Genomic DNA, 25,693 nt, shown 5'->3' with positions numbered 1-25,693 from the left:
AGCTGAAAAGAGTCAGCACGAGAAAGACTGTGGCTGAAGCCAGGACTTGTCCTTGGAGTAGGGGAGCTAGAGAGAGGCCTGTTTTCTTGCTTTAAGGGATTGATTTCCTGGGAAACTGTATAAAGGTCAGAAGCACATTATGCACTATGCGATTGTGAAAAAGCCTCTGGACACTGATGTTACATAAATATTTACAACTACCATTACTAACCAAACCTGTTTCCAGCCTCTGCTCCTCCCAAGGAAGAAAACAGGATAATAGGGATGAATTGACTTGTGAAGAATAATAGCAGTGAAAGTCTAACCCAAAATTATTAATGGAAACTGCACACTTATCTGAACAGGAAGCAACATTATATAAAAAAAACAAAAATCAAGGAGCATCTGTAATTTTCCAATGCAGATTACAGAAGACTGCAAGTCAGCTGTGGCGAGAATGATAACAGCACCATGCTTTTGTTTTCTTTATTTTACCCTTGAGCAGATAACCTTTCATATTTTGGTAGAGTAGACACATCGGTGATGATATTTTTGTGATGTTGCAAAACTCCCACTTTCTTCTCACTCCTCTGGGAACAAATTCATCCATGTCATTTAACCACAGCACAGCTTTATAAAGAACAGAAAGACCGGAGGCACAGCAGTTTGTGGGGGCTCAGAGACAAGAGTATCCATTGTCCATGTCAAAAGCCAGCTGAGGAACTGTCAACAAAAGGACGTTCATAAGTGACAACATGCTAATTTGCTGTCAGAGAACACAGGCAGAGATGACATTTGACTCACTTCATATTTTCATATTTTTTTAGGTGATCTAGGACACAATCAGGCAACTTGCAGCTCTGGAGTCACATGTGGCTCGCAAGCAGTTCAGATGTGCCTTCTGTAAGTACGCTGTATCAGAGCCTTAGTGGCAGGATGGTGCTGGTCTGTTGGATAATACAACAGCACAGCTGTGGAAGGAAGTGAATCAGCAAGGATTGCTGGAGCAGATATTGAGTCACCTTCAGACCCAGCCACATGCTTAGGTTTGTGGCTGAACCCTGACATACAGTGGAAGCACTGAGATCTAAGAAAAAATACTGTTTTTTCCCTTTTTTCAGGATAACTCCCAGAGTTGTTCTTCCTTCTAGCTCTCAGAAGTGTATATTAGCTGTCCTAAGGCCCGCGACTCTGCCCTTCAGTGGGACAAGAGTGCTCAAACCTCTAAGGCACTTTTGAAAACCTCATCCACAAAGTACAAAGACACAGGAATATGAACTAGATATGATTAATATAACAGATATTCAAATTGAAAATAAAAAACTCTTCTCAAGCAAAGCCTTCTCATTGAAGAGCAGAGCTGGTAGAAATCCTCAGAGCCTGTGACATTTCAAGTTAAAGTTGGAATAAATTTAGCATAGACATTCCCATGCTTTGGCAGTAGAAATTCCTACTACCTTCTGGGCATCCAAATTTTAGGATACAGTTATATTTACTAAGTTTTGCATCTGAAAGAAGCTGCAAAGGACATGCATAAAAGGGTATCACATTTTATGCTGTGGAATTGTGATTCACTTTGGTCTTATTGTAGGCCAGCCCATTATGAACATGAGTAAAACCTATATCGTGTATCCATCAGCAAAACTAAACAAGACAAAACATAGAAGAAAAAGTTTGTGCTAAAGGCTGTTAAAGAAATTACACAATGTTCAAAAAATTGAAATGTATTTATTTTGCATGTTTCCCAACTATGATCTGAGATTTCCACTACCTCTCTTTCTTATCTCTGCTGCCCATTGAAACAGTATTTGAGAGAACATTGATTACTATGGAGTCGGCCAAAGGCTGCAAAAGGTTGACAGACTAAATTTTATCCAGCAGATTCCTTTCCTGCATTTTCTTCTGTAATCAGTTCCACCTCATATCAATATGCAGACTGGCCTACTCTGGAAATATTTTTTTTTGCAATACATGTTCCAAAACTCATGTTCCTGAAGACTGTAAACTTTTTCACTCACTGCGTTTCTGTGAATCTAGCTATAGATATTTCTAATTCCTGAGTCCCATAGTCCCAACAGACTACGCTTTCAGTCTTTTCTCCACCGTCCATGTGGAATCTTGGTCCACTGCAGAAGCTGAAGGGTCACCCAAATGCTTTGTTCTGGTTTACTGCTATGGTCAAGTTTTCAAACGTAGTGGTCTATGATGCAAGTAGCGCACCAGGAATAAGAAAACGAGAAGATCAAATATGGGTATATAAATGGCAGCAGGAGTTAGACTCTGTTGGGATTTTATAAATGGCATAACTTAAAAGATTTCTGAGAATTTAATGAAATTAAAAAAGCCAAACAGTTCTGTTTCATGATTGACACACAGGCCAGTTAAGCAGGTCTGGCATTCCACAGATCAAAAGATAATTGTGCTTGTATAAAAGATGTTAGCTAGAAAAGATACACTATTCATTTACTACACAAGAAGTTCATCAGAATAGCATCTCTTGATCACAGCTGAAGATACTTCAGTCTGTTTCTAGGTTAAAGAACCCCTTGTTAACATTGGCCACGGGATAATGTTGGAACCATTGGCACTTAAAACTGCCTGTAGCCCTACTTTCTCGTTCCAAGATGTGGCAAAATAAAAATCTAAGTGAACTTTCACATTTAGCTGATGATGTTTGGTCTATATAATACTTCACAAAGGATGATCCATACATAAGTTCTGGAGTAAAGAATAGCTTAACCACCTAGTTTCTTTTTAGTATTAGTGGACACCTGATGTAGAAATTTCTTTTAAAAAAAAAAAAAAAAAAAAAGATCTCTGTTAGGCACCTCTACAAGCTCTGCCTCATTGCTATCCATGTGCTAATGATGAGAGAGCAAAAGCACGTTACCACCTTTGGCAAGCACAAACATAGGTGGTGGAGTGCAGTGACTGCCAGGTGGCTTTAAAAAGTGCTTTTCATTGAGTCTTTTAGCAACATGCAATGTGCTTCCTGGGTTAAGTGGCACTTGCTTTTCTAGTTGTGGTATTTGCAAAATGCCATATGTACAACTAGAGGCTACAAGAACTTCACATGCAAAAAAAAGGGACAACAGTTAATGTTCTGTACAGATGTCAAAGTTTACCTCATGTATGAGGTGGGAGGGTAGGTAACATCTCTTTAAATCTACTTTTGGCTAAGAACGCCGCTGGTAGCTCTTGGTGGTAATGCAAATGAAACATTTTGTTGTCATTGCTCAATTAGAATAGAAGCATTTCGAGCTCAGTAAGCAAGCTTTCACCCCATATGAACATCAGGGCAGCTCCGTTGCCACATTTCTAAGTGGTGGATCTCCAGTGCACTAAAACCTAAGAGACACCAATGGTATGTTTCTTCCCTAGACTGCTTCTGTAGGAGCTGTGTAGGTGTGAGATTCATCCAGTCCTTTTGTTTTTGTGTCTTTGTCATTGCAGATCTCCACATCGTGAAGTCCCGTTGTGCTATTTTTGTTACCATCCATTAAGTCTTCTGCCATCTCTGTGTTCTTCTTGTTGCACTGACAGAAGTCACTGGAGCTCTCTAGAAAGTTGATGCAAAATTTGATAACCAGTGCTAGCCAGGCCATCCCAAAGAGGATCCACAGAGAGATTACATTCTTGTACCAGCCTGGATAGGTGCGGTCTGGGTTCATCCCTACAAGAGAATCACCCGAAACATTTCTAGATTGGATCAAGAGTGCCTCAAAGGAGGCATTACACGTAAAACAAAGACAGTGGAAATATAAAACACAAGTAGGACATCTACTTCGCATGTGAATAGATGTTGTAAGCAAGCATGTTTCATGACATGTCAGCAACAGCCTAGGACTACCTAGGACTTGTAAAGATTACCCATAAGAAATAAAAATAAATCCCAAATTACATCTATGTCAAAGTGAAATTATTCACATTTAAGCGCACAGTTTCATTTCTCTACTTATCACTCAGCATTGCAATATTGTATCAGTATGTAAGAGGGGTCCCCTGCAGGCAGAGAGGTAAGCCAGTTTTACGTACCAGTGTATGTACCTCGTTAAGCCAGATATAAGCAAGCAAGTCTGCAAGAGGCAGGAAGGAAGGAGTCCGAGCAGTCCTAAAACCTCTAAAACCAACCAAGCCTTGGAAGAAGGCTTGAAATCATGCTGCCTCTGTCTGGTTGCTCAGCTAGGTACTTTGTGATCCCTTTGGAGGAAAGCCGTATTTTTGGCTCTAAATAATAAAGGAAAAGAAGAGGGAAGGGCTATTTGAGGCTTCCAAGGAGAATGCTTTATCCAGAGACCATCTGATAGGTGCAGTCTTGGGAATGAGAAGATCAGAAGCAGTTTAGGACGTACATGGCACCCCATATCCAATAGAAGGGTTTACTGAGTGTGTAAATTAACAGATTTCAGGGCCAGGAGGAGAAGCTACATCAATATTACTAAATAAAACAGGCCAGGGACTTCAAATCCAAGTGCTGTAGCCTGGCTTGTATCTCCCCCAAAATAGAGCTGCTGTGTCCAAAGCGGACATCAAGCATCACTCCTGGCATGTGATATCCCCCAGAATTCACCTGGTCCAGAACAGTGCCAGAGATGGCACTAGTGGGGAAACAGTGTGACAGTCACAAAATAGTGACAGTCACTTGAACCCATGGCTTGGTCCTGCTCATTTTTAAGTTAAGACATAAACCACAAATACAGGATTGTAAGGCCAAAATTGTTTAGCCTCTACATACCACAGGTCACTGATGTATTCAGTTATTCCCACACTGGACCTAGCGTATCGATGGCAGTATGCCAGTCAAAGGTACCACACAGGTGAAGGTATGCCTGGAAGTGGGAGGTATACTAGAGAAGAGCTTCAAGATTAGTTATCAGGAACTGAGAGAAGTAAAGTTGTGCAGTACAGAATACAACATCATCTATAAAATCAGCACAGGAAAATGCTGAACTGGCTAGCTTTTGTTAAGCTCCGTCTGGTTACCTTACTAATTTGATTCCAGCTCATTTAAGTGTGCCTACACAAGCTCTAGTCATAACTTCGGCACATTATAGACAAGCCCTAAGGTGACCGCCACTAAGTTGTCTAAGCATCAAGCAAGCAGTACAAAGAAAAGAAAATGAAGAATCCGCAATAAATAAAGAATCCCTGTCTCCCAGGGATTCAAGGGTGCATGTGTTTCTATAATCAATTTATTTTTAATGAGAAAGTCTTTATCAAAAAGGTGTGTCCTGTGTTTCAGCAAACACCTCGGGCGTGGGTCCAAACCCATTTCCTCTGGCAAAGGGTTTTGGCAACCAAAACTAGGCTGTGCTTGGTGCCTGACAGTCTACACCTAAGTGACTTATGCTGCCTTCTAGAAAGCAGTTGTCTGGGTTTTGACAGAGGAAATGGTTACTGTCTGTTAATGGTGATGCAGAGTAGCATCTGTTTAAAACTAATCTCTGCCAATGCACCAGAGCACACCAAGTGTGCCATCAGCGACTGCTGTGATTAAAAACGTAGCACTCCAGTCTGGTGGTGTGGTCATTCCAGAGACAGATCACCTGAATGCTGGAAGATTACTCATTGAACTGGAAATGATTTCTTTGTTCTTCCACATGTGGCATTGCTATCTCAGAAATTACGTCTCCTCTAACCTGTCAAATGCCTACCACAACATATTTATCATCAGATCTGCAGACTGCTAGTGGGGTAAAACTGCCAAGTTGGGAGCTTCATATGCCACACATTTGGCTTTGGCATTTAGAAGGTGAAAGCAATGAAATGGGAACTACTCACCAATCACATAATCTCCAAACCCTATAGTGCTGAGGGTAATGAAGGAATAGTAGAAGCCTTCTTCATAAGACCAGCCTTCTTTGTCAGAGAACAACAAGGGAGGTAGCAGGAGGAACAATAACAAGCCAGTTACCAGCGCACAGGTCTTAATCAGGAGTGAAGCTTTTTTCTAGTAAAACAGAAGAAAAATAAAAACCAGCTCAGTTTCTGGTTGAAGATGATGCTGGACCTGGACCCCATTAAAAAAAAAAAAAAAATAAAATAAAAAAAAAAAATCACACAAACATTCATGACCTTCCACTAGACTAAATGGTGTGGCTCTTCCAGTCAACACAAACTGGGTATCACCTTCATGAGTCTAATTTCATGCCAGCTTAAAGCCTATTCCACAAATGCTCCCATGTAACTTACATGTGCAATTCTAACTATGACTGATGATAAACAGACCGGATATAGGACTGTGTATGGCTCTAAGGTTCTGGCACTTCTGTTGCTGCAGGGGAAGCCATTCATCACAGAAGTTCCCTCAATTAATAAACAACCTTATCTGACACCTCATAGGGCTGTCATAGACTAAATTTATTTGCTTCCAGTTATTCCTGAGTATTCTTGCCTTTTTGGCCAAATAGGTAGGTGGACTCTCCTTGTTAGTCAGAGGATGCCCTTTCTGTCTTTACTTCTCTGAACTTGAGGGTGAGGCATACCTGTCCACATAGCTTACCTGCCAGTGAAACGCCTCCTCTAGGCGACGGGCACAATGCTGAACCCCCAACAGCATCAGCTGCCCAATTTCATTCAGGAGTACAAGGTTCAAAGGGATCCCAAAGAGCGCAAACAAGATGCAGAAGATTCGACCAGCCACAGTGCTGGGGCTCAGGTTCCCATAGCCTAGGCAGGGAGGAACGAGGTGTTAAATCTAAATTATTCTCTGCTTGCCCTCCCTCCCCTGGAGGGGTGAGCCTCCATCTTCTACAAAAGTTAGACAAGAAGGTCACTGCCCCAAAAGGACCTTTTTTATAAATAACTATAAGTTACATCCATTGTTTGTCATATCCTATTGTAGGCTGGAAAATAACATTTCTTTCCCTGCCAATTTTGTTTAGTTCCTTTTCCATTTACCAGTGAATTTCCTCTCCCCTACCCACTGTCCTGGCTGGGATGTGACGTAAATGCAAAACTTCCGTTTAGTTCAGTTTTTGTAAGCATTGTTGGCATAGGCTTTGCTGGTAAATGATCCTGCATGGCTTTCAGAGGGTCTCCGAATCATAACAATAGCGTTTTAATCATAACAACCTTTTTCTACCTTTGTCCCACAGGACTAGTGAACTTAACGCTGCCTCCTTGCTTACACTCCTCTTTTGTGCCACAAGTACCAAACACACCTTATGCTTAAATCGTGAAAATGTCAAAATGTTTGCCTAGAGTCAATAAACTAGGAGAAATTAGATCTAACCTGAGTAAAATACTTCACTTTCAGACCTAAAGAAAAAAAGAGGTGTTTGAAATTTTGCCTTTTTCTTCTAATCATATGATTTGGTCTAATAAAAGGTACTGCCCTGCAAGCATAGCCTTGCTTGTACCCTTAGACCATCACAGCTTCAACATCACTGCTGCAATATTTGTCTTTATTCCCCATGTTTTCTCTTAAAATTGTCCTGTAAATTTGCAGACTTGCACTTCTGTAATTTCAAGTGTTTATGCCACAGGAAAGCCAGATTTACCTTTGGGTTATTTCACAGGATGCTTTTTAAGACAGGCGAAGGACTAGCACATAGCAAGCATTTAAAAAGTGACTTTGCCAGTGGGAGACCTAAGGCCTCAACTATGTTTCAAAAGCACCTCCGCTCATTAGATACTTGTGTATGTCCATATACAAGATTGACATAATCTGGCAAAGCTAATCTTTTCACCACAAATCACGCTATCCCCTCCCAATGACACCCAGCTGTTGGCTCAGTGCGGGCACAGGGGTCGTCCTGCCACGGATGCCTTACTACCATGTGGTGTAGCCCCAGGGCCAGTGAGCAGCCCCCAGGAAGGAGAGGTCCAAGGGCTGGGCTCTGTACGCAAGATAAGTGAGAGCACAAATCCACAGCTGGCTAGATAGAGCCCAATTCCTTCACTAACCTCTGCTCACACCAGCTGCAGCAAGCCACTGACCAACAGCGTAGGAAGCTCTGGGGCTACGAGCTTGGGAGAACCATGCATTCTGTGCCAAGTATTGTGCTGACAAAATGTCTTGCTGTGCACAAGTCCACAAAGAGTTAATTATGCACATGTACTTACAAAGTCCCCCAGAAAAAAAGTCTGTCAGCAAACTATTTCAGAGTGTGTATATCGGCTGTCTTTTTATCTCATTCCTACCCCCCCAAATTCAAAATGTTACTATCTGGAGGACTTTCCCTCCAATAATTTTAGGCTTGAGTAATTTGTGAGCCCCTGGGTTTAATGTATGTGGTAAGACATAATGTACTTCCAAAGCAATGGTCCCAGAAGCCTGTCCCTGGGAGGGGACAGAGCATCCCCCGGAAAGAACGGGGTGCCCTTACGTAACTAGAGATTGTTTTGAAATACAGTCAAACAAAGGGGCTAAATTAAGACTACACAACAGCCTTGATTCCAGTGCCATGTTCTTCACTTATGAGCAGCTCTGCGATGTTTACACACTTTCCCTGCTCCTACCCCCCCCCCCCCCTCCCCCGCAATTGCTGACTTCTGCCAGCTTTCAGCCCTTCTAGACTAACAGGTGTGATAAGCGAGAGACACGCAGGCAAGCACATCTGGTAGATGATCCCACCTAAGTGAATTTAAGGGATATGTGCCTGGTATGATCTGTTTCACACCGACTGTGTCACATTTCAGTGGATTGGTTCCAGTTTTTCTCTTTTATGGAATTAGGGTATTTTGCAGGCTGGTCTGGACCCAGGAGGGGGGCATTTACTGTAAGGCTGGAGTTTGAACATGAGTCACGTACATTTACGGCCAGCCACTCCCAAGGTTTTTTGGTTTGTTTTTCTTGTTGTTGTTGTTGTTTTTTTGTTTCCTTCTTTCCCTTCTATACCAAGTTTAAAAGACTGTGTAATGGCTTGGACAGTTCTTTTTACCGTAGCTTTCCAGGTTACCCAGTCTCTGGAGAAAACCATCAGATAAAGGAGGAAGAAAGTTCTATGATCTCAGGTCACTGTGTGAAGCAGAGCAGCCTTCAGGATTTTGGGGACCCCACATAGTGCTGACTGGAGAGCATCTAAGGTTAAGCTATATATTACATTTAATTTAGAGCAGCAAGTTCAGTGATGCAAGAAGGTCCAATGTGTACTGTAAGCCCAGCACACCAAACACCAGATCTGCTTTGCATGCAATTTATCTGGCTCCCTTTTCCCTTGGGCTCAGCAGCTCTAGATAATTTCCCGAGGACTCGGTGAGCAGTTGCTGTAAATATGCCAAAAAGCCATGTCCCATTAGCTTTTTATACAGGATACAAAGTTTGATCAAACAGCACAGGATAATTTAGATTATGCAAAATGGCTAGCAATTTAAGTTTGGCTGATGACACCCCTTTTGCCTTTGGACTAGAGACACAGACGCCAATCTAGTTGTATATAAACCTCAATTGTTATAAAACTCAAGCAGGAAGGAGTAAATGAGACTTACCCTTTTCAGTAAATGGAATGAGGGTAACCGGCGTGTGCTATACATTAGAAGATCTGAACCAAGTTCAAAGACTAAAACAAACTACACTGGCACATCTATCATGAGCCTGCTACTGGGGCATCACCTGGGACATGCCTGTACCAGGAGACACCCAAGGATGCTCACCAAAAACTACATAGACGTCGAAGTGTAAGTGTTGTCACTGAAGCAGCTGGATTAAATGCCTGTAGAGCTTCTCACATTTTGAAATAAAGTGCAACATAACTTAATCTTCCTTAGAAGAAGCAAAATAAGGGTGGTTTTATTTCCAATGTTCATATCCACATACTTTAACTCATGTGTTTCTGTTACACATATTAAGTAAATTCAGTTTTGTTTTCCTGCTTCCCTACTACGTTCCTATAGATAAGGGATTCAGAGGGTCTGCCGACTTGCTAAGAGAAGACTGATTGTGTTTAATGGATTATTAGTAAGGGAGCTCTTCATTCACATGACAGTATCCTACTTGCAGTGCCCCCCCGGTTCAGCTGAGGCAACTGTGACTTTGACTTCCTGCGACCCACAATGAGAGGTTTGTTTGGCTCCCGTTCTCACTGCCCAGACATAAAAGAGTATTTTAAGCAAAAAGTGCTCAGAATGAAAAAATATGTGTCTTTCACAGGCTGAAGAAAAAAATCTGCAAATTCACCAAATAATTTTGGCTGTGGGGAAGAAACAGATTTAAAATAAAAGCTGGAAGAAGAGTCACTTCTCTAACTAGCAACTTTATCAGTTGTTTGAACATTCAAACACATTTTTTGAGAGGTTTGGTTTCATTCTTCGTCCTACCTGAGCGGACACAAGCCATTGCTTCCCACAGGAATGATCTAATCCCAATTTTACAGAATGTTCTTGTTGATAGTCTTTTGTTTTGAACACCCAGACACTCAGTGAAGCCTGGGAGACAGATGTCATCCCTACTGCACAAGTGTCTGATCCACAGGGCCACTGGGCAGTTCAACAAGGGGTACCAGTGCTAGAATTACTTTATCTTACACATTTAAATACTCAGAGAAAGACGCCCCACTTGGCAGTTGCAGTGATCTCCATTGAGGCACAATCCTGTTCTCCCAAGCGCAGGAGGAAATTGCCCACTGCTCTCTCACACCCTCAAGGAGTGCTCAAACCACCCAGCTGCTCCCACTGCCAGCTCCTCCTCTAACACTCTTCAGACACTCTAAAGTTTTCTTTCCCTTGTACTCCTTACAAGTAACCTGAATGTTTTAATCTGGGCTAAATGAAAAGTTTTGTTCATTATGAATTCAAATGTTGCATTGAGGAAAAAAAAAATAATTCAAATTCAGTGTAGATGGAAAAGATTTCATCTTATAATTCAGCAGACAAAGTGGAAAAACAAAACAAAACAACAAACAACAAATCAATTACACAACCTTAACATATGTTTGTCAGGTTCCCCAAAAATGTGAGCATGGGCCCAGCTTAGCTGGAAGGTGTCCCTGATAAAGCCCTCAGTAACCTGGTCTGATCTCATAGCTGACTGAGGTTGCACTAGAGACCTTCTGAGGTCCCAGGAAACCTGAATTATCCTACGGTCCTTGTAAGCATTAGGATTTCAAAGGTCATTTGGTATCACCTACATTCAACTGAACAATAGCAAGCCTGGGGTTCCTCTCCTCCCTCATACTTTTGACTGTCTCTGCAAGCACCGGCTACACGAAACAAAGCAATGTGCTTGGCTTCTCGAACTTCTTGTGAGATTTCACATTATACCCACTAAGTCTGCTCTAAATACAGGAACATTTGTCAGCTAGACACAGTCACTAAGCTCAGAACACCTGATATGGGAAATCAGTTATTTCCCATTCATCCATCCATGGAGGAAGGCTTTGCTAAGGCTTCCCAATTGTGGCAGAAACAGAAACAGGACCCAGCAGCCCCAGTACTTGCACTGGCATCTCAGATTATGAAAGGAACAAACCAAAAGTTAAACAATTTTATTTTAAAAGTTAGCAGTGGCAGAATCTTAGGAACTGTGTCTTATGTTCGGAAGCTCATTGGGACTCTGGCAGGTAGAACAGGGTACGTGTAGGAGGTGCCCATCCCTATTCATTTTAGCTGGTGCCGTGATGAAGTAGAGACCAATAACTAAGCCTGGCAGGCTGAAAAACACATTTTAAGAGAGTTATTTAACAGTTTTAGCCCTATGAAATTCCAGGGAACAGCAAAATTTGGTCGCACACTCCTTCAGTGAAAGGCCGGAAAAATGCTTGGGATGAGTACTGCAGTCTTCTACTTGTTATATTTGTACTGTGTATACACTGGAAGCTGTGCAGGGAGCTTAGTCTCAACAGGGCAAGATGGAATGCAGTTAGGAAAGCAAACCAAGTTTGCCAGTGCTTAGGAGACAGCTCAGAGGCTGTTGTTGCGAGTGCAATCCCCACATCTACCAGTGACCTCCCACAGACCATTATGCCATGTCCCACTTGGCCAAGCCTGTAGAGCAGCCACAGGGCAGGGAAAAGATCAACACATCAAAGGTGTGGAATTCTTCAGCAGAGAACTCCCCTGCACAAACCTGAGGTTCACAGAGGATTCAAATGTGAATGTGGCCCTAGGTTCTTATTCCATGTTTTAACTATTTTGAGACATTAAGTTGCTTTAACTGGATTTCCCAATGGATCGTCAGCCAGCAATGAGCAGAAGCCTGGCCATTTCTCAGGAGCTCCACCACACACTGGGCAGCACTACAGAGGGTTATAGAGTCTTAACGAAACTCTTGCTGGCCCAAAGCCCTACACTGCCAGGACTTCACAGCCCTGAACTGGCTGTTTTTTTTCCCCCCCACGGGAACCCTCTGTGGCAAGATGTCTGTGACAATGTACTAAATACCAGCCCTCACTCAGTAGCCCGCTCCTTACCCCTTCACTACACCCCAGTTCTTTGGGGGATTGCTGTTAGGAGCTATTATACTGTGTTAACCCGAGAAGGAAAGGGCCAGAGGAAGGTCTTCCCCTTCCTTTCTTCACTGTGAGACGGTTTACTTGCTTTTACTGCTCACCTTAGGTTTAAAAAAGGGCCTTTGAAATTCATAACAAATGAGTACTTAAGCTTTGCCACCAGAAAATAAGAAGGCAGCACACACCTAAGATAAAGGAGGATGTTCAGGCTAGAGAGGACAATACTCTTCCTTCTACTCTTCAGCTACCACAGACAACCTCAGCCTCATCACAAATCCTTTCCCTAGCACCTTCTCTGAAGTTACACCACCCTGTGGTGCTTTGACTTTAGGAACTTTCATCTTGTGCCCCACTTTGAATTTCCTTTGACCTCTGCCCTGTTAGTCTAAACTAACTAGGAGAAGAAACACAGAGAGGAGAGATTGTGCCAGCAAGGGATAAAGATCTCTATGGGATAAAACCAGCAGCACATTAGCTTCTCTTTTTTTAAGCATGTTTAGTACTATGGCTATAAAGGAACTCTGAAGACGATTCTTCAAGGCATTGAAGAGAGGGTTCCTATGGAAACTTCTGCAGAAAATGAGATAACACACAAAATCTGGAGGACGTGACATGTAAAAGACAGCAAGAAGAGAGTGCAGAATAACAACAGTGGGGAGAAGGAATCAGCAGAAGGCCAGGCCCCATCCCACATAAAGTTATAAATGCAGTTCCATTCAAACTATGATATAGGCCAAAAACTACATAGGCTTTGGGGCACTTCTTTAAACAACAGATTTTGGTTCATACACATCTGTTCTTTAAACCTTTGGGATTAGGGTACCAAGTGTGTCCAGTCTGCAGGTCAGAACTTCGCTTTTTAAGTAAAATTTGCATACTGCATTTAATCGCTACTGGAAATAGATGAGGCTCTATTTTAAATGGAAGAAGGGTACAGCACAGAAGATGCTGCAACAGGAGACATGGTGATTCAAACTCTGTCAGTGGGGAAAGAAACAAGTGTCCCTGGGTCCGTGTTAACGGGGAAAGAAGCTAAAACCCCTTCCTGTATCCCAGTGACAGAGTGCTCTGGTAAGGATTTGAGAAACACAGCAAGCCTTTTGAAGGGGGTTAAAGCACCTAAAGCAGAAAACAGAAGCTTACAGAGTGGAAATAACATCTCATAAAGGAAAGCGATGAAGGTAAAAAGTGGTAATGGCTTTAGCAGTGCTGTTTGAGAAGACTAAGGAAGAAACAGCTGATGCAAAAGTCAAAGACGTTACATCTTGTAAGAGGCCAGCAAGGCATGAATAGCACTGGTTGCAAAGAAAGAATACAGGAGACAAACAGGACACAGAATGACTTGCAGCAGCCTGACCACGTGGAATAGAGTCGACGCAGATTCTTCAAAATCTGTATGTAGTACCCCTGAATTCCTGAGAATCTTTCTTCCCCATCACAATTTTAACTCTATTCTTTCTGAACTCATTTGCCAGAATGCCTGGGTTTTTAACTCCTATACATTAATCTTGTGAAGGTGGACCTGCTTTCAATGATTCCATACTCAGCCTGAAATAAGCTCTTCCTTGCCATCTAAGGCACAAAAACCTCAACAAACCCTTCTCAAAAAGCCTTCAACTGTGTCATTTACCCCACAGCCATGCCTTGCACACATAGCTTCCTACTGTGAATCATTCCTCTGAAATTCACCAAGTTCTTTGGAAAGGCCCTCCTCTCTTTACTTAAGATCATCAATTATCCTTCTCAGTCATACAGTGATGTCTGGGTCAATGAGGCTGCACCAGCCACCATCTCAAGAACCTGCATGAAGGAGGAGGATGGGGAACAGACTCAAGGCAAGGCTCTGTGAGGCCATCTGTATTTTCCCTCTTCTTACTGTTGTTGACAGAGCATTAAGACACTAGCCTGTATGCAATTAATAATTTAACTTGGAAAGAAACAAGGTCAAGGGCACAGCTGTCTGCAGTTCTCTGCTAGAGGTGACCTGTACAGCATTCTCAGCTCCACAATGGAAAAAATCATGAAAAAGCCCCTCAAGTCACAGCATCAGCTTTAGAACAATGAGATATAGAGAGCTGTAATATTTGGTTCTTTTTATTTGCTCCCTGCTATCAAGTCGTTCTGCCCCCACCCTCCTCAGCCATTAGGGCAAGGAGTTTAAAGAAAAAAAGGAAAGAGAGTAGATTAGGCTTCCACAGAGTAACGGCCAGAAACGTTTAGTCTTGATCTCAGCCAGCATCACAGAACCCTTCATATTTCAACATGACAAATTTGATTCTTCCTAAGTGTGGTTAACTTAAATTGGTTGTGGTAGAACAGAGTCACTCTGACAGCTTAGAAACTAATCGGGATTAACTGCAGAGGCAAGCAAAGCAGCTCTGAGCAGACGCTGCTCTCTACCAAAGGCTGGAAGGAAGTGCCCAGGCTCTATGCTAGAAACCCACAGCCTGTGTGGACCTGTCTTACGAGCCTCCACTGCCACCATCTGGTACAACCTGTACCTGGTAGTACAACACACCAAATTTAGCTCCCAACCAAGACAAAACACGTGCAAGAGAGCCAGACAGAAAGATGTACTGAGTCACAGAAAGGTCTGGGGATCCCCACCCCCTCACAAAAAAAAAAAAAACACCAAACACTTTTCTCAGTGAGGTCTTGTTTTGGGGCTTAATGTTCTGAAGTCATCATAATCTTCAATAATGATCAGAGAAATCAAAAGAATGCCCCACCTGGGTGCACAAAAGAAAATTCTCAATCTAAAAAGTACTTGAAATTGAAGAGGCCTGACAGGTTCAACAAATCATGAAACCCATAAGGGTTTTTCAATATTCAATGACCATATCCCCACACACTCTCAATCTCATGGTTTTTATAATACTGAGTCACACAGTAAGAAAAATACACCAGGGCAAGTTATTAATGCTTTTTGGGGACTGGGGACATGCACTGACAACAATTAATAGCATCTGCCTTAAGTAACACTGTACCTAAATAAATGTTGTTTCCATTTACTCCCCCTTACCTCATGCCACCCCCAAGCCTTATTTCCATCATTCCTTTATGGCTTTGCATTACTCTGTTGCTGAAACTTGACTCAACTGAATTGTTTCGTTTATCCAGCTATTTGACTGTCACCCAAGCAAGCAGGTAGGTCCTCATCCAGTACAGCCTCCAAAGAGTCAACAGCCAATATTAAGAGTTTTTCAAAATCATTCCCTCTCCTTGTGACAGGGAAAGCTTATTTCAATAACACAATTTAACTCAGACCTCTCAGAGGGCACTAGGTTTGGGAAAGTACAGACAGCGCAGCACCATGAAGCGATACTAATTCAGCATCTGATTGTATAGGCCCTCATTCCCGCTCCTTTCCCACCTACGAGGCATCCCTGCCAGTGGGGAACTCTTACCAATGGTTGTTATCGCAGAGATGGAGAAGAAGAAAGACCCACTGAAGTCCCACCTGCCCAGGCTAGTCGTGTTTCCCTGGAGGGTTATGCCACTCTTGTAGGCTTGGATGATACCCTGCAAAGACACAATAACATGAGATCCCACCAACCCCCTTACGGCAAGTTCATGCGACTGGCGTTTTCAGTGCTAGCTGGTAAAGTCACAAAATACAACTACTTCTGACTCTGTTGTTTCCCTTTTAATAGAGGATATCCTGTGCCTTTGAGACCAAAGAACTGAGAGGTCAGAAAAGCCAAAAGCCAGAAAAGTGATTCTAAGGAAAAAGCATCTACAGAATAAAAGAAAGTTGCACATGCACGTGGGGTAGATCGTACAGGTAAATGTGGAAGAGATCAGAGGGCAAGAACTACCTAGAGAAAGCCTAGCCAGAAAGTTATTGAGACTGCCTTATGACTTATTAATTAGGAAAATAAAGTGTTTCCAGATGGGATATTCTGATGGCAGAAGTCCCAAAGCAACAAATATACATGCACATGAAAGTGATATAGATCCCTTGCCGCTACTGGGGAGGAATGTCTATGGTGTAATGTAGGAGATGGAGACTACAATGGATGGCCAGATACTACTAGTATCCGGCAATATGTCCCCACATCAGGGATGTATATATGAATAAATGGATTAGATTAGCACAATGCCTGATTCTGTTCAATCCACTTTGGAAAGACTCAGAAGTCACTACGCTGAAGCGTGCAAAGTTAGGCCAAAATAAAGTATCAGCCATCTTAAACAGTGCCCACATCTGACTATACCTTCTCACGCCAATAAAGTTAACAACATTGAACTGAGTTGTGTCCAAAACAACATTAATCACAGCATGTACACTAAACATTTCACACCCACTGATCAAGAATCCTTGAATGCAAAGCATAGCCAAGAACAAATAAAATCTCCCCCCGCCACTTCTTCCAGGGCTGGTATCTGCATTGGAGTTTGTCAGGTTGTACGGGATGCAGGCTCTGACTTTTCTCTGTTCTCCCTGATCTCCAACACTACTTGACCTCAGGTTTAAGTGTAACAAATTCTGTATGTAATGGCCTAGTCAGGAATCACAGTCCCAATGAACATAAAATAACACCCTAATTAAAATATATGACAAAGGGAGATGCTGGAAATTTATACAGATGACCTGTGTTTTTCTTCTCCCTCCAGAAACTAGTGTTTACATTTGAAAAATAAAGAGCTTGTTATTCTCTCAAAGTTTCCTTCTGTAGCCCATGATCTCCACAGTTCTAAGTAGTTAGTATTGAACACATCTGCTGGAACAGCAACAGTTCAGCTCACGGATAAATTTATTATCAGCTTGATCAGAGACTCAAAAACCCGACACACGCAGCATGTTTGTTGCCCATTCTCCTGCCTGATGCCCTGCTAATGCAAGCCCAGCAGCTGACAACATTACACACATCATTAAGTTTTTAAAGCCAGAAACCCTTAAGAAACAGTGGCTGAATCGGCCCAAAGAAACAGGAATTTCTTCCTGCAGAAAAGGGAACTAAGAAGCCTGCACAAGACATCATGTGAGAAGCAAGCAGCACTAAACAAATCATTAAACACTTAATGTCACATCATCGCACCACTTCTGTTCTGCATGGTTTCAGACCAAGGGGCTGAGCAGTTGTGAGCACCCATGCGAGCTTTGCAGTGATTTGTAAAAGCGCAGCATCTCAGAGTCGTTGTCTTAACTTTCCCTGAGGTGATGCTGCAGTGGGGGGGGAGGAGGGGGGTAAGGGGGGGGGGGGGGGGGGGCAGGAATACAGCTTTTGTCTGAAAAGTCTGCAGATAGGCTAAGGTATTCTCACTAAACGCCATCATGATCCGGCGCTCACTCAATGGGAAGGAAGGTGCCCCATAACTATTACTCATTGGCAAAGAGCAAGCACTGAGCTTGCAGAGTGCCAGCGGGTGCCTGTTTCTGGGATTGAGGCACTGAGCATATTTGTCTTCACAGGCCTTCAGCAGTGAGCCTCTGGCTAAGCATTTCCTTGTTAAGTCTTGTTATCAAACATCCAGACAACATCATTAACCATTAGGCCCACAGGTGCTTGTCACAGCCAGATATGGGGACCATTGAATACTCATGCAAATCAAAGCCACTTGAATAAACAACTCCCCTACAGAAATGTCAAGTTCATTGCTGTTAGGAAGAAAGAGCTACTGATGCCATCCTTAAAGGGGAGGCTTTGCAGAGGGTAGAGATAAGGATAATGGCTTTGGGTGTTTGTTTTTTGTTTTGTGTATGTCTTAAGTAAAAAATGTTTTATTATAATATCTAGAATCAACCTTTGACACACAGCAACGATTATGATGGAAAATTAAAGACTGATTCTTCTGAGAATGGTAGAACCACCGGAGCTTGCCTTCCTGCAGATATCCCAATAGAGGCAGATTCATGAAAGAAATCCATAGGAAGTTATTAACACACAAATTACTTCTGGCACAGGAAATCATTGGATTGCAAAGTCCTGGAGCCTGAGAGAGCATTCAGGAAGATATCAGTGTATACTTGCCCTAATTTAATACATTCCTCTAGATTTCTGCTTTTGGCTAGTGCTCTTTTTCACAGAAAAATTATAAGTGGTTTATCATTTTTGTTAGAACACAGGAAAGCCCCAGCTAATAAACTCTCTTAATAGAACAGCTGAATTCTCCCTACTTTTCCCATTGAAAAGGCACCGATTTGTTTCTGCTGCTGATTTTCAAAAAAAATTGAAGTATATTTTGGCCTGTGGGTTCAAGATTAACTGAAGAGGAACAGAATCACACATGTTGGGTCACATCCGTTTGGTTCCCTTAGCCTGCCTTTCTGAGAACCAGAGACAATTTTTTTGGTTTGCTTTACACCGATTGTGAGGTGAAATCCTAGGGGTTTTCCTTTTTCTCCTAATTAGGCTAGCAATTTATACAGTGTCTGCCCCAAAACCTGTTGCATTAGAAGCAGTAGAAGTAGCATCTCAAATCCAGTGTTCAAAAGCAGGTATCTGCCTGAACTAAGGCCCCAGTCAATAGCACCAACTGCTCAAACACAACAAATATTGAAGTTGCAGAGCTTGGGCTTGATATTTCAGGAACTTGAAAGATTGTGCGTGCCGCTCGAAGAACAGGAAGGAAACAGGTGGGTGGTTAAAGTAATCAGAAAGAAGCAGAACTCAGTTCCACTTTGGTTTCTACTGACAGTCAAGCTACACAAAATTATTTCACTTCTCTGCACTTCTTCCCCCCCCCCCCCCCCCCCCCCGATAATAATTTAGAGTTCACAGTGACTACATCTTTATCTGACAACCCTTACATCATTTGAAACTGCAGACAAAAGTTTCTATGGTAACTATTGTAACTGCTGTAAGATTTATAAATTAGAATATTTCAGATTCTTAGGCCTTCATGAGTCAATGAAACTTTATGTGCAGGCTGCTGCATTTTCTCATCAAGTAGGCTGTTCTGTGCCTTCATAGCACCATGTATAGCCTACTTGCATGGTTGAATATTGCTATAGCTGGTGATTAAAAAACCAGCATTACTTCCATTCAAAGTAATCTATTTAAATATAGATGTCTGTCCTATTACCTTTACAATAAAACATGCCTCAGAATACCCAAACTGGGCCTCCAGCTCCTTTTTGCTCAAAAAATTTCTGAAGTTTGTTAGGAACATCATAAACTAATGCTTGCAAAATGCACACTTTATGTTAGACCATTATATCCCAGTACAAATTCAAAGCCTGGTTTTGTGCATCCTTCCGCAGGGAATTTGCTCCTTTAATTTGAGCTCACTGGTAACCAGCAGAAATTCACAGCTTCCTTGTGGAGGAAGCCAGGTGTGGTCTCACCAGAGTAGAGGAGCAGAATCAACTCCCTAAATGAAGACTCAGCCTCCAGACTTCAGATCCCTTTTGACATTTGGGACTTAAATATCTACTTTTCTTCCCTGCAAAATGTAGGTTTATTCTTTTCTATTTGCTGTGAGTCAATTCTATCCTTCAACCATACCCATAAGTCTCTCTCATTTACCACATGTGCTGCGTTACCAGTTGTGGGCAACTCCCACCTTACACACTTCCTCTCTTCTGAAACCCTTTTATCACTTGTGGGCCTCTCCACCATCAGCTTGAGGCTGCAGCTTCTGATCATCCAGTGCTGCAAAAGGTGACTATTTACTCTGACCTCCTCAGCACCAACTAAAAATTTCATCTTTCACCTCTGGGCTGAGTCACAACTGCATGTGACTAGGGTACAGCTTTCAGAAAAGGCATTAAAGATTAGCAATAAGGAATGAATGAATGTGTATATGTAAACTGAGACACTGCTTTCCTTGCAATCTCTATCTTCAGAACACTGTGCTTTCCTTCTGTAGTCTTTACAGCAAAAAAAAAAACAAAACACCCAGCTTTATATAAATGATTAATCAGATTAAACTACCCAGAAACAACAGTCCATCAGTAGGTCTTCTCACCTTCCAAGAAGTCAGACAATATTGTGCTACCCTATTGCCTTACAGAGTACTATACGGCTACTGCCTTGTAGAATACAGATTTTTCTCTTGAACAATTTCCGTCAAAGGTATACTATAAGATATTATAAGTACAGAATGCACACACTTGGTAATGTACCCACAGTTCTTTTTAATTAATGGGTCTGGAGAAGAATGAACTGGCTATAGCTTAACCAAAATAGTAGTTCATTTTGATAAGAAGGTAATTGGAAAGAACAATTACAGGGGCTCAACCCTATTTCATCTGTGACAAGCCAGTGGATATTTGACTAAAGCGGGTTCTACACAGATGTCGCTGCTCCACAATACAAAGAGCCAATGCTGTCCCTTAAAGTCCCTTATCGCCAACAGGTGATCTCTGATGCTCACCCTTAATAGTTACTCATGGCTGCACCACCTGTGGACAGGACGATTCTAACAAACCGTATTTGCAGGGCTGTATTACCTGACAGCTGGCACACATCTCTTCTGGTTCAATGTCAGTGTAAGCCAAGGTATTGATGAGGATCTTTCAGTCACATCGGATCTCATTGCTCTTGTAAACATGAACTAAAACTCTGTGTGGCTCTAGCTGTTGACTCTGGAGATAACAGTATCTAAATCCACCTGCAGGCTTTAGTTTATGGCCTGCCCTTTAGAATTAGGTCCTTTCACTACACCTTAAGTCTTGCTAGATAAAATATTTATTTCTTGTAGCTCAGCTTTCATTTTCTCCTGCCCAGTTTATGTAAGTAACTGGGTTTAAATAGCATTATGTATCTACAATAGTAGAAAGTGGATAGAACAATATAATAAATACAGAAAGCAGCTGTATTAGGGAAATATGTGCAAATCGACAAAAAGGTTTAGAGCACAAAAGGAAGGTTAGTAAGAAAAGGACATCATGGTAACAGCCCTACACAGATAATGCACTGTTCCAGGCCTGGCCATATGAAAAATCACCTGACCAAAGACACACTGAGAAGTACGGCAGCTATAGCTACAGTGGTGTCTGTAGCCACTAAAAATTATGTGGGAAAAGGAGCGAGTTTGGAGGACAGCTCAGCTGGAGCAGAGCTGTATATATTCACGCTGGCAGTAAAACTGAGAAACTTGTGCACCAGAAGTGCATCACGCTGGGTAGTGTGTCTAGATGCCCTCCACCCCCAAAAGGTCAGAAACGGTCTCAGCTCTAAGAGATATGCCAGTACAGAAAGTGCCCTCTTTGTGTGCAGCTTCACTCGCTGGATACTTCTCAAATCTGGAACCAACGTCGGCCTGGACAGAGCCTCTTAAATACTTTTTTCCCCCTAGTTGAGTCCAGCTACCTTTCTTCACTGTACTGAGGGTGTATTGCCTGAAACCTGCCTTATCAGTGCATCTGTTTCCATCTTCTGCAAGTCTTCTTATGGAGACCTTCTTTTGATGTGACCTCACAGCAAGTAATTCTGGCACGTGAAGACCACCACCGTATTTGTAATAAGCAGCCAGGTATTGCCGTCTTTGTATATTGCCTAATGGTTCTTGAGGAACTGTTTGCTCTTGGCCTTGTTCCTCATGAGCATGTGCTCACATCACAGACGGCATACAGTGTCAGAAAAATAACCTAGGGTTAGATGAGTCAACAAAACTAAACTTACATCTTTCTTGACTAGATGTTACTGGATACAGAGTAGAGGGACACATGGCCAGAGCCTCTCGGTTGTCTCCTATACTGTCCTTGTTCTATGCATAAGTAACAAAAGCAATAAAAGTGCAAATCAGTCTTCCCCATATACATACATATCTGTAGGTATAAACACACAAGCATGCAATTTTTTTTTGTTTCCTTATACACAAGGCATTCACAGATGCTACCCTCAACTATTTAGGAATTATGGAACTGTTCAGCATCCCAGAGGGGAAGAGCCAGCCAGTCCCTTCAGGAAAAAAACAAACACACACACAAACAAACCAACAAAAACCCCCAAACAAACAGTTGTGCGAAGCAGGGACCCACCACAGTGTCACACACTTTCTAACACTTTCTCCTCTGCTGTTTAGTTTCTGTTGGTCTGCTATTTCCATCTCCTTCTGTCTTTCCTTAAGAAGAAAGCTACTTCTTCCCTGGAAAGAATCTGAGCCATAGAAATTACTGAACGAGAGTTCACTGGTCTGGCTACCACAGCATGGTCTGTTTGCCTTTCCTCCTGCCCATCCTCACACCGTGCTCTCCTGCTGGCTCCTCAAAGAAGGAGTTCTCTATTGCTCTCCATCTGTGCAAGCACTGGAACAGTGGATTTCCACTCCCAGTTGGTAACTAGGAACTGAGCGATAAACAGGTTGTAAAGTGATGTTTGTACATTGCTTAGCAAACTGGGATTTTATTCCACATTGGCCCCTATAGACTTAAAATAAACAGCATTTAGAATTATCTAGGATGGAGGAGCTGTAAGAAAACAATGAGGAATTGCCAGTAATGTCAAAGCAATTAAAATTCACACACTGCTTTATGTTTTCACAAACACTCTTTATAGGTCTTTCTTAATTAGCAAATAATCAGCTGTGTATCTAGAATACAAGTTTGTTATCTGAAGAGGGCCAGTGATGACACTGCCTGATAAACTGCCTGCAATTTACTGCAATAACAATTTACTGCACAGAAAAGCTTGCCTTTTTTTTTGGGCACACTTACAGTATCCAAGCAATTGCCCCACAGGAAATTAGAAACGAGTGTGGGAAAGAAGCAATCCTGTGAATTATCTGTTCATGATTAATTTCTCACTGTGAAAGTTATTAAAAATAACACACAAAACACACAAAGCCATTCAAACTTAAACTATGGTTTCTCAAAACATGAAGGCATGCACAGACACTCCATAAAACACAATGAAACTTCTTTTAACTTCCTCATCTAAGGCCTGCTCAGGTCACAATTAAGTACTTGCACGGCATATTGTAACAGTGTCTGGTCTAAAGGGATTTGGGCAGCTATCCTATTCTCTTCACTACCAGACACTATCAAGAATTAGTGGAAGTCACCCTACAGTAGAATGACATTAGAAAGACCTTTTACCTACTCAGTTGCGATGGTCTCTCTGTTACTATCACCTCATTACTGTCATTCAAGTGAAACCCTTCCAGCCCCAGGACAAGAACAGTGCTCACTGCTCAATGGAATGAATGAAACTCAGCGTGGAGCTGCCTTCATGAAGCAAAGACTGGTCTTCTCTGATGTATTTCTCACTTCTGTCTATTTATCTTCCACAGCAAGCACAGTACATAGCACACAATATAAATAATAAGTAGATACCACAGTAGCTTTCAAGGGCCCAAATTTATATCGTATCTTCAATGTACTACCAACTGCCACAGAGAATTTACCACCTAGAAAGTCAAGGAATGAGAGCCTGACATAGGTTATCGGCATAATTTTGTCTGCTGGAGCCTTGCTGAAACTCCTGACAAGATTATCTGTTTGATGGTTTCTGTGGTTTTGTCTCTGCTAGAAAAAAAAACCTAAACACACTTATCCAAGTCCCTCTTGGGTCCTTTGAACTCTGGTGGCCAGCTACTACAGTTTCAGCCACCACCAAAGACTTTTACAAAACAACAAGATTTTTGTTTGTTTGGCAACATCTTTCTGAGGCAGATGACCAAAGCAAGCAGTATATATTCAACCACCAGCACCTACTGAACTAGAATGGTTTGGTTAAATATTCAAGTTGCTTCAATATTGTATAGGTTTTTCTTTTCAGACAAAGATTGAGCAAGGAAAGAACCCCTTTATCCCACTTCGCTCATATCTGTATCATAAAATGCATCCACTTCTACTTTAGTAAGATTGTATTTGGTCCTGCTTTACATTTTGCAACCATCCTGCAAATATCCTCAGAAACGTTTTTAAGGATCCAAGTTGTGTTACCAGAATTTTCCCATATCCCTTTAAATAACAAGTAGAAAGCTGAAAAAAGGTTGACACTAACGTAAAAAACCATTAAATTTACCACGACAAAGCCTTTCCATTAGAATTTAGCCATTGTAAGATACCGTAGGCTAGAATTCATTCTTAATAAGTTCGACAGCAAAGCAAAACCACCTGCATATAACCCCAGGCAATTATCACATAACAGGAAACTGCCACTGCCTTCCTTCTGCCAGGGCGCTTTGCTTAAAAAAAAAAAAAAAAAAAAAGAAAAACCTCGGGAATGCTACAACTTGCTGGAGGACAGCAGAGAACCAGAGAAACTATCAGCAGAAAGCAAACACGGCCCGAAATACCCGGTGATAAGTTCGGCAAAGCCCAACTCGCCCGGAGGCTACGCGCTCCTGGCTCCCAGGAAGCTGCCCACGGGGCAGAAAACTTTTCCCACCCCGTGGGCAGCTTCTTCGGGGCAGGACGATCCGTGCGCATAGATAGGAAAAGAGTTGATTTTTTTTTTTTTTTTTTTTTTTTTGGTAAAAAGGCAGATTACTGGCAAGCAGGTGGCCAAGTTGCTGCTATTACCAATCCCCCCCCATCCCCATCCCCATCCCCATCCCCATCCCCTGGGACGAAGGCAGCGCCTGCCCCGACAGTTCCCACCGGGGCGAGTGCTTTGTCCGCCGCTGCCGGGGCGGCGGAGGGGGGAGTGACCGGCGGTCCCCCGGTGCTCACCTGGATAAGCCGCTGCAGGGCGGGCCCCTGCAGGCAGGTGTAGTTGGCCAGCAGCTCCCAGTGCTCCTGGAGGAGATGCTGGGCCGCCCGCTCCTCGGCCGGCCGCTCCAGCGCCTGCAGCACGCCGGCGCCCAGCCCCACATAGCCCACGTAAGCCACCAGCAGCGCCGGTAGCCCCCAGCGCCGCCGCTGCTGCTGCCGCCGAGCCGCCACCATCGGCGCCGCCACCGCCCGCCCCCGGGGCCGGAGAAGCTGCCGCGCCGGGGGCGGGAGCGGGGCCACCCGCGGACGGAGAGGAGCGCTGCGGCGGGCAGGGCAGGGCAGGGCAGGGCAGAGCAGAGAGCCCGGCCGGCCCCCAGCGCCTCCCCCGGGCCTGCCCCGTCCCACCCTCCGCGGCGCCGGGGGGAAGCCCAGAGCCGGGCTGTGCCGGGACAGGCAGCTGGTTCCGCCGCTTAGCCCTGCGGCAGCCCGCCCACCCCCCACCGCCACCCTCCTTCTCCTCTCGCACAGCTCCGCTTCCCACCTATCTTGTCCGGAGCGCAGAACCGTCCCAGGGCTCCCTTCTCTGTGCGAGGACGGGCACCGAGTCACGTTCGTCCCTCGGAGGGATGCTACCCAACCAACTCCTTTCCCGGCCGAGGCAAATTGCTTATCGAACCAGCTGGTGCTAGTTACAGCATCACTATACCGGCAGCTTGCGTAAACCGAGCTTCCCCCTTCACTCGGCTGCACAGCTAATTTAAAAGGTAGTAAACAG

The 25,693-nt window shown here is 43.2% G+C and overlaps 1 protein-coding gene across 1 annotated transcript; it reads right to left on the bottom strand.

The window, feature by feature from the left end:
- Window positions 1-3,356: 3,356 nt before the first annotated feature.
- On the bottom strand, window positions 3,357-25,152 carry KCNK17 (potassium two pore domain channel subfamily K member 17; the record flags this gene model as incomplete). The annotated part of the gene is made up of 5 exons (XM_082480244.1): window positions 3,357-3,652; window positions 5,761-5,929; window positions 6,482-6,648; window positions 15,776-15,890; window positions 24,937-25,152. 5 exons carry the CDS (start codon window positions 25,150-25,152, stop codon window positions 3,357-3,359), a joined length of 963 nt encoding a protein of 320 aa, XP_082336370.1.
- Window positions 25,153-25,693: the final 541 nt, after the last annotated feature.

The sequence above is a fragment of the Vanellus vanellus genome, assembly GCF_965231255.1.
Source record: "Vanellus vanellus genome assembly, chromosome: 3".
Classification (NCBI taxonomy): domain Eukaryota; kingdom Metazoa; phylum Chordata; class Aves; order Charadriiformes; family Charadriidae; genus Vanellus; species Vanellus vanellus.
The sequence above is the reverse complement of the archived record's forward strand: the minus strand, read 5'-3'. Positions and strand labels throughout refer to the sequence as shown.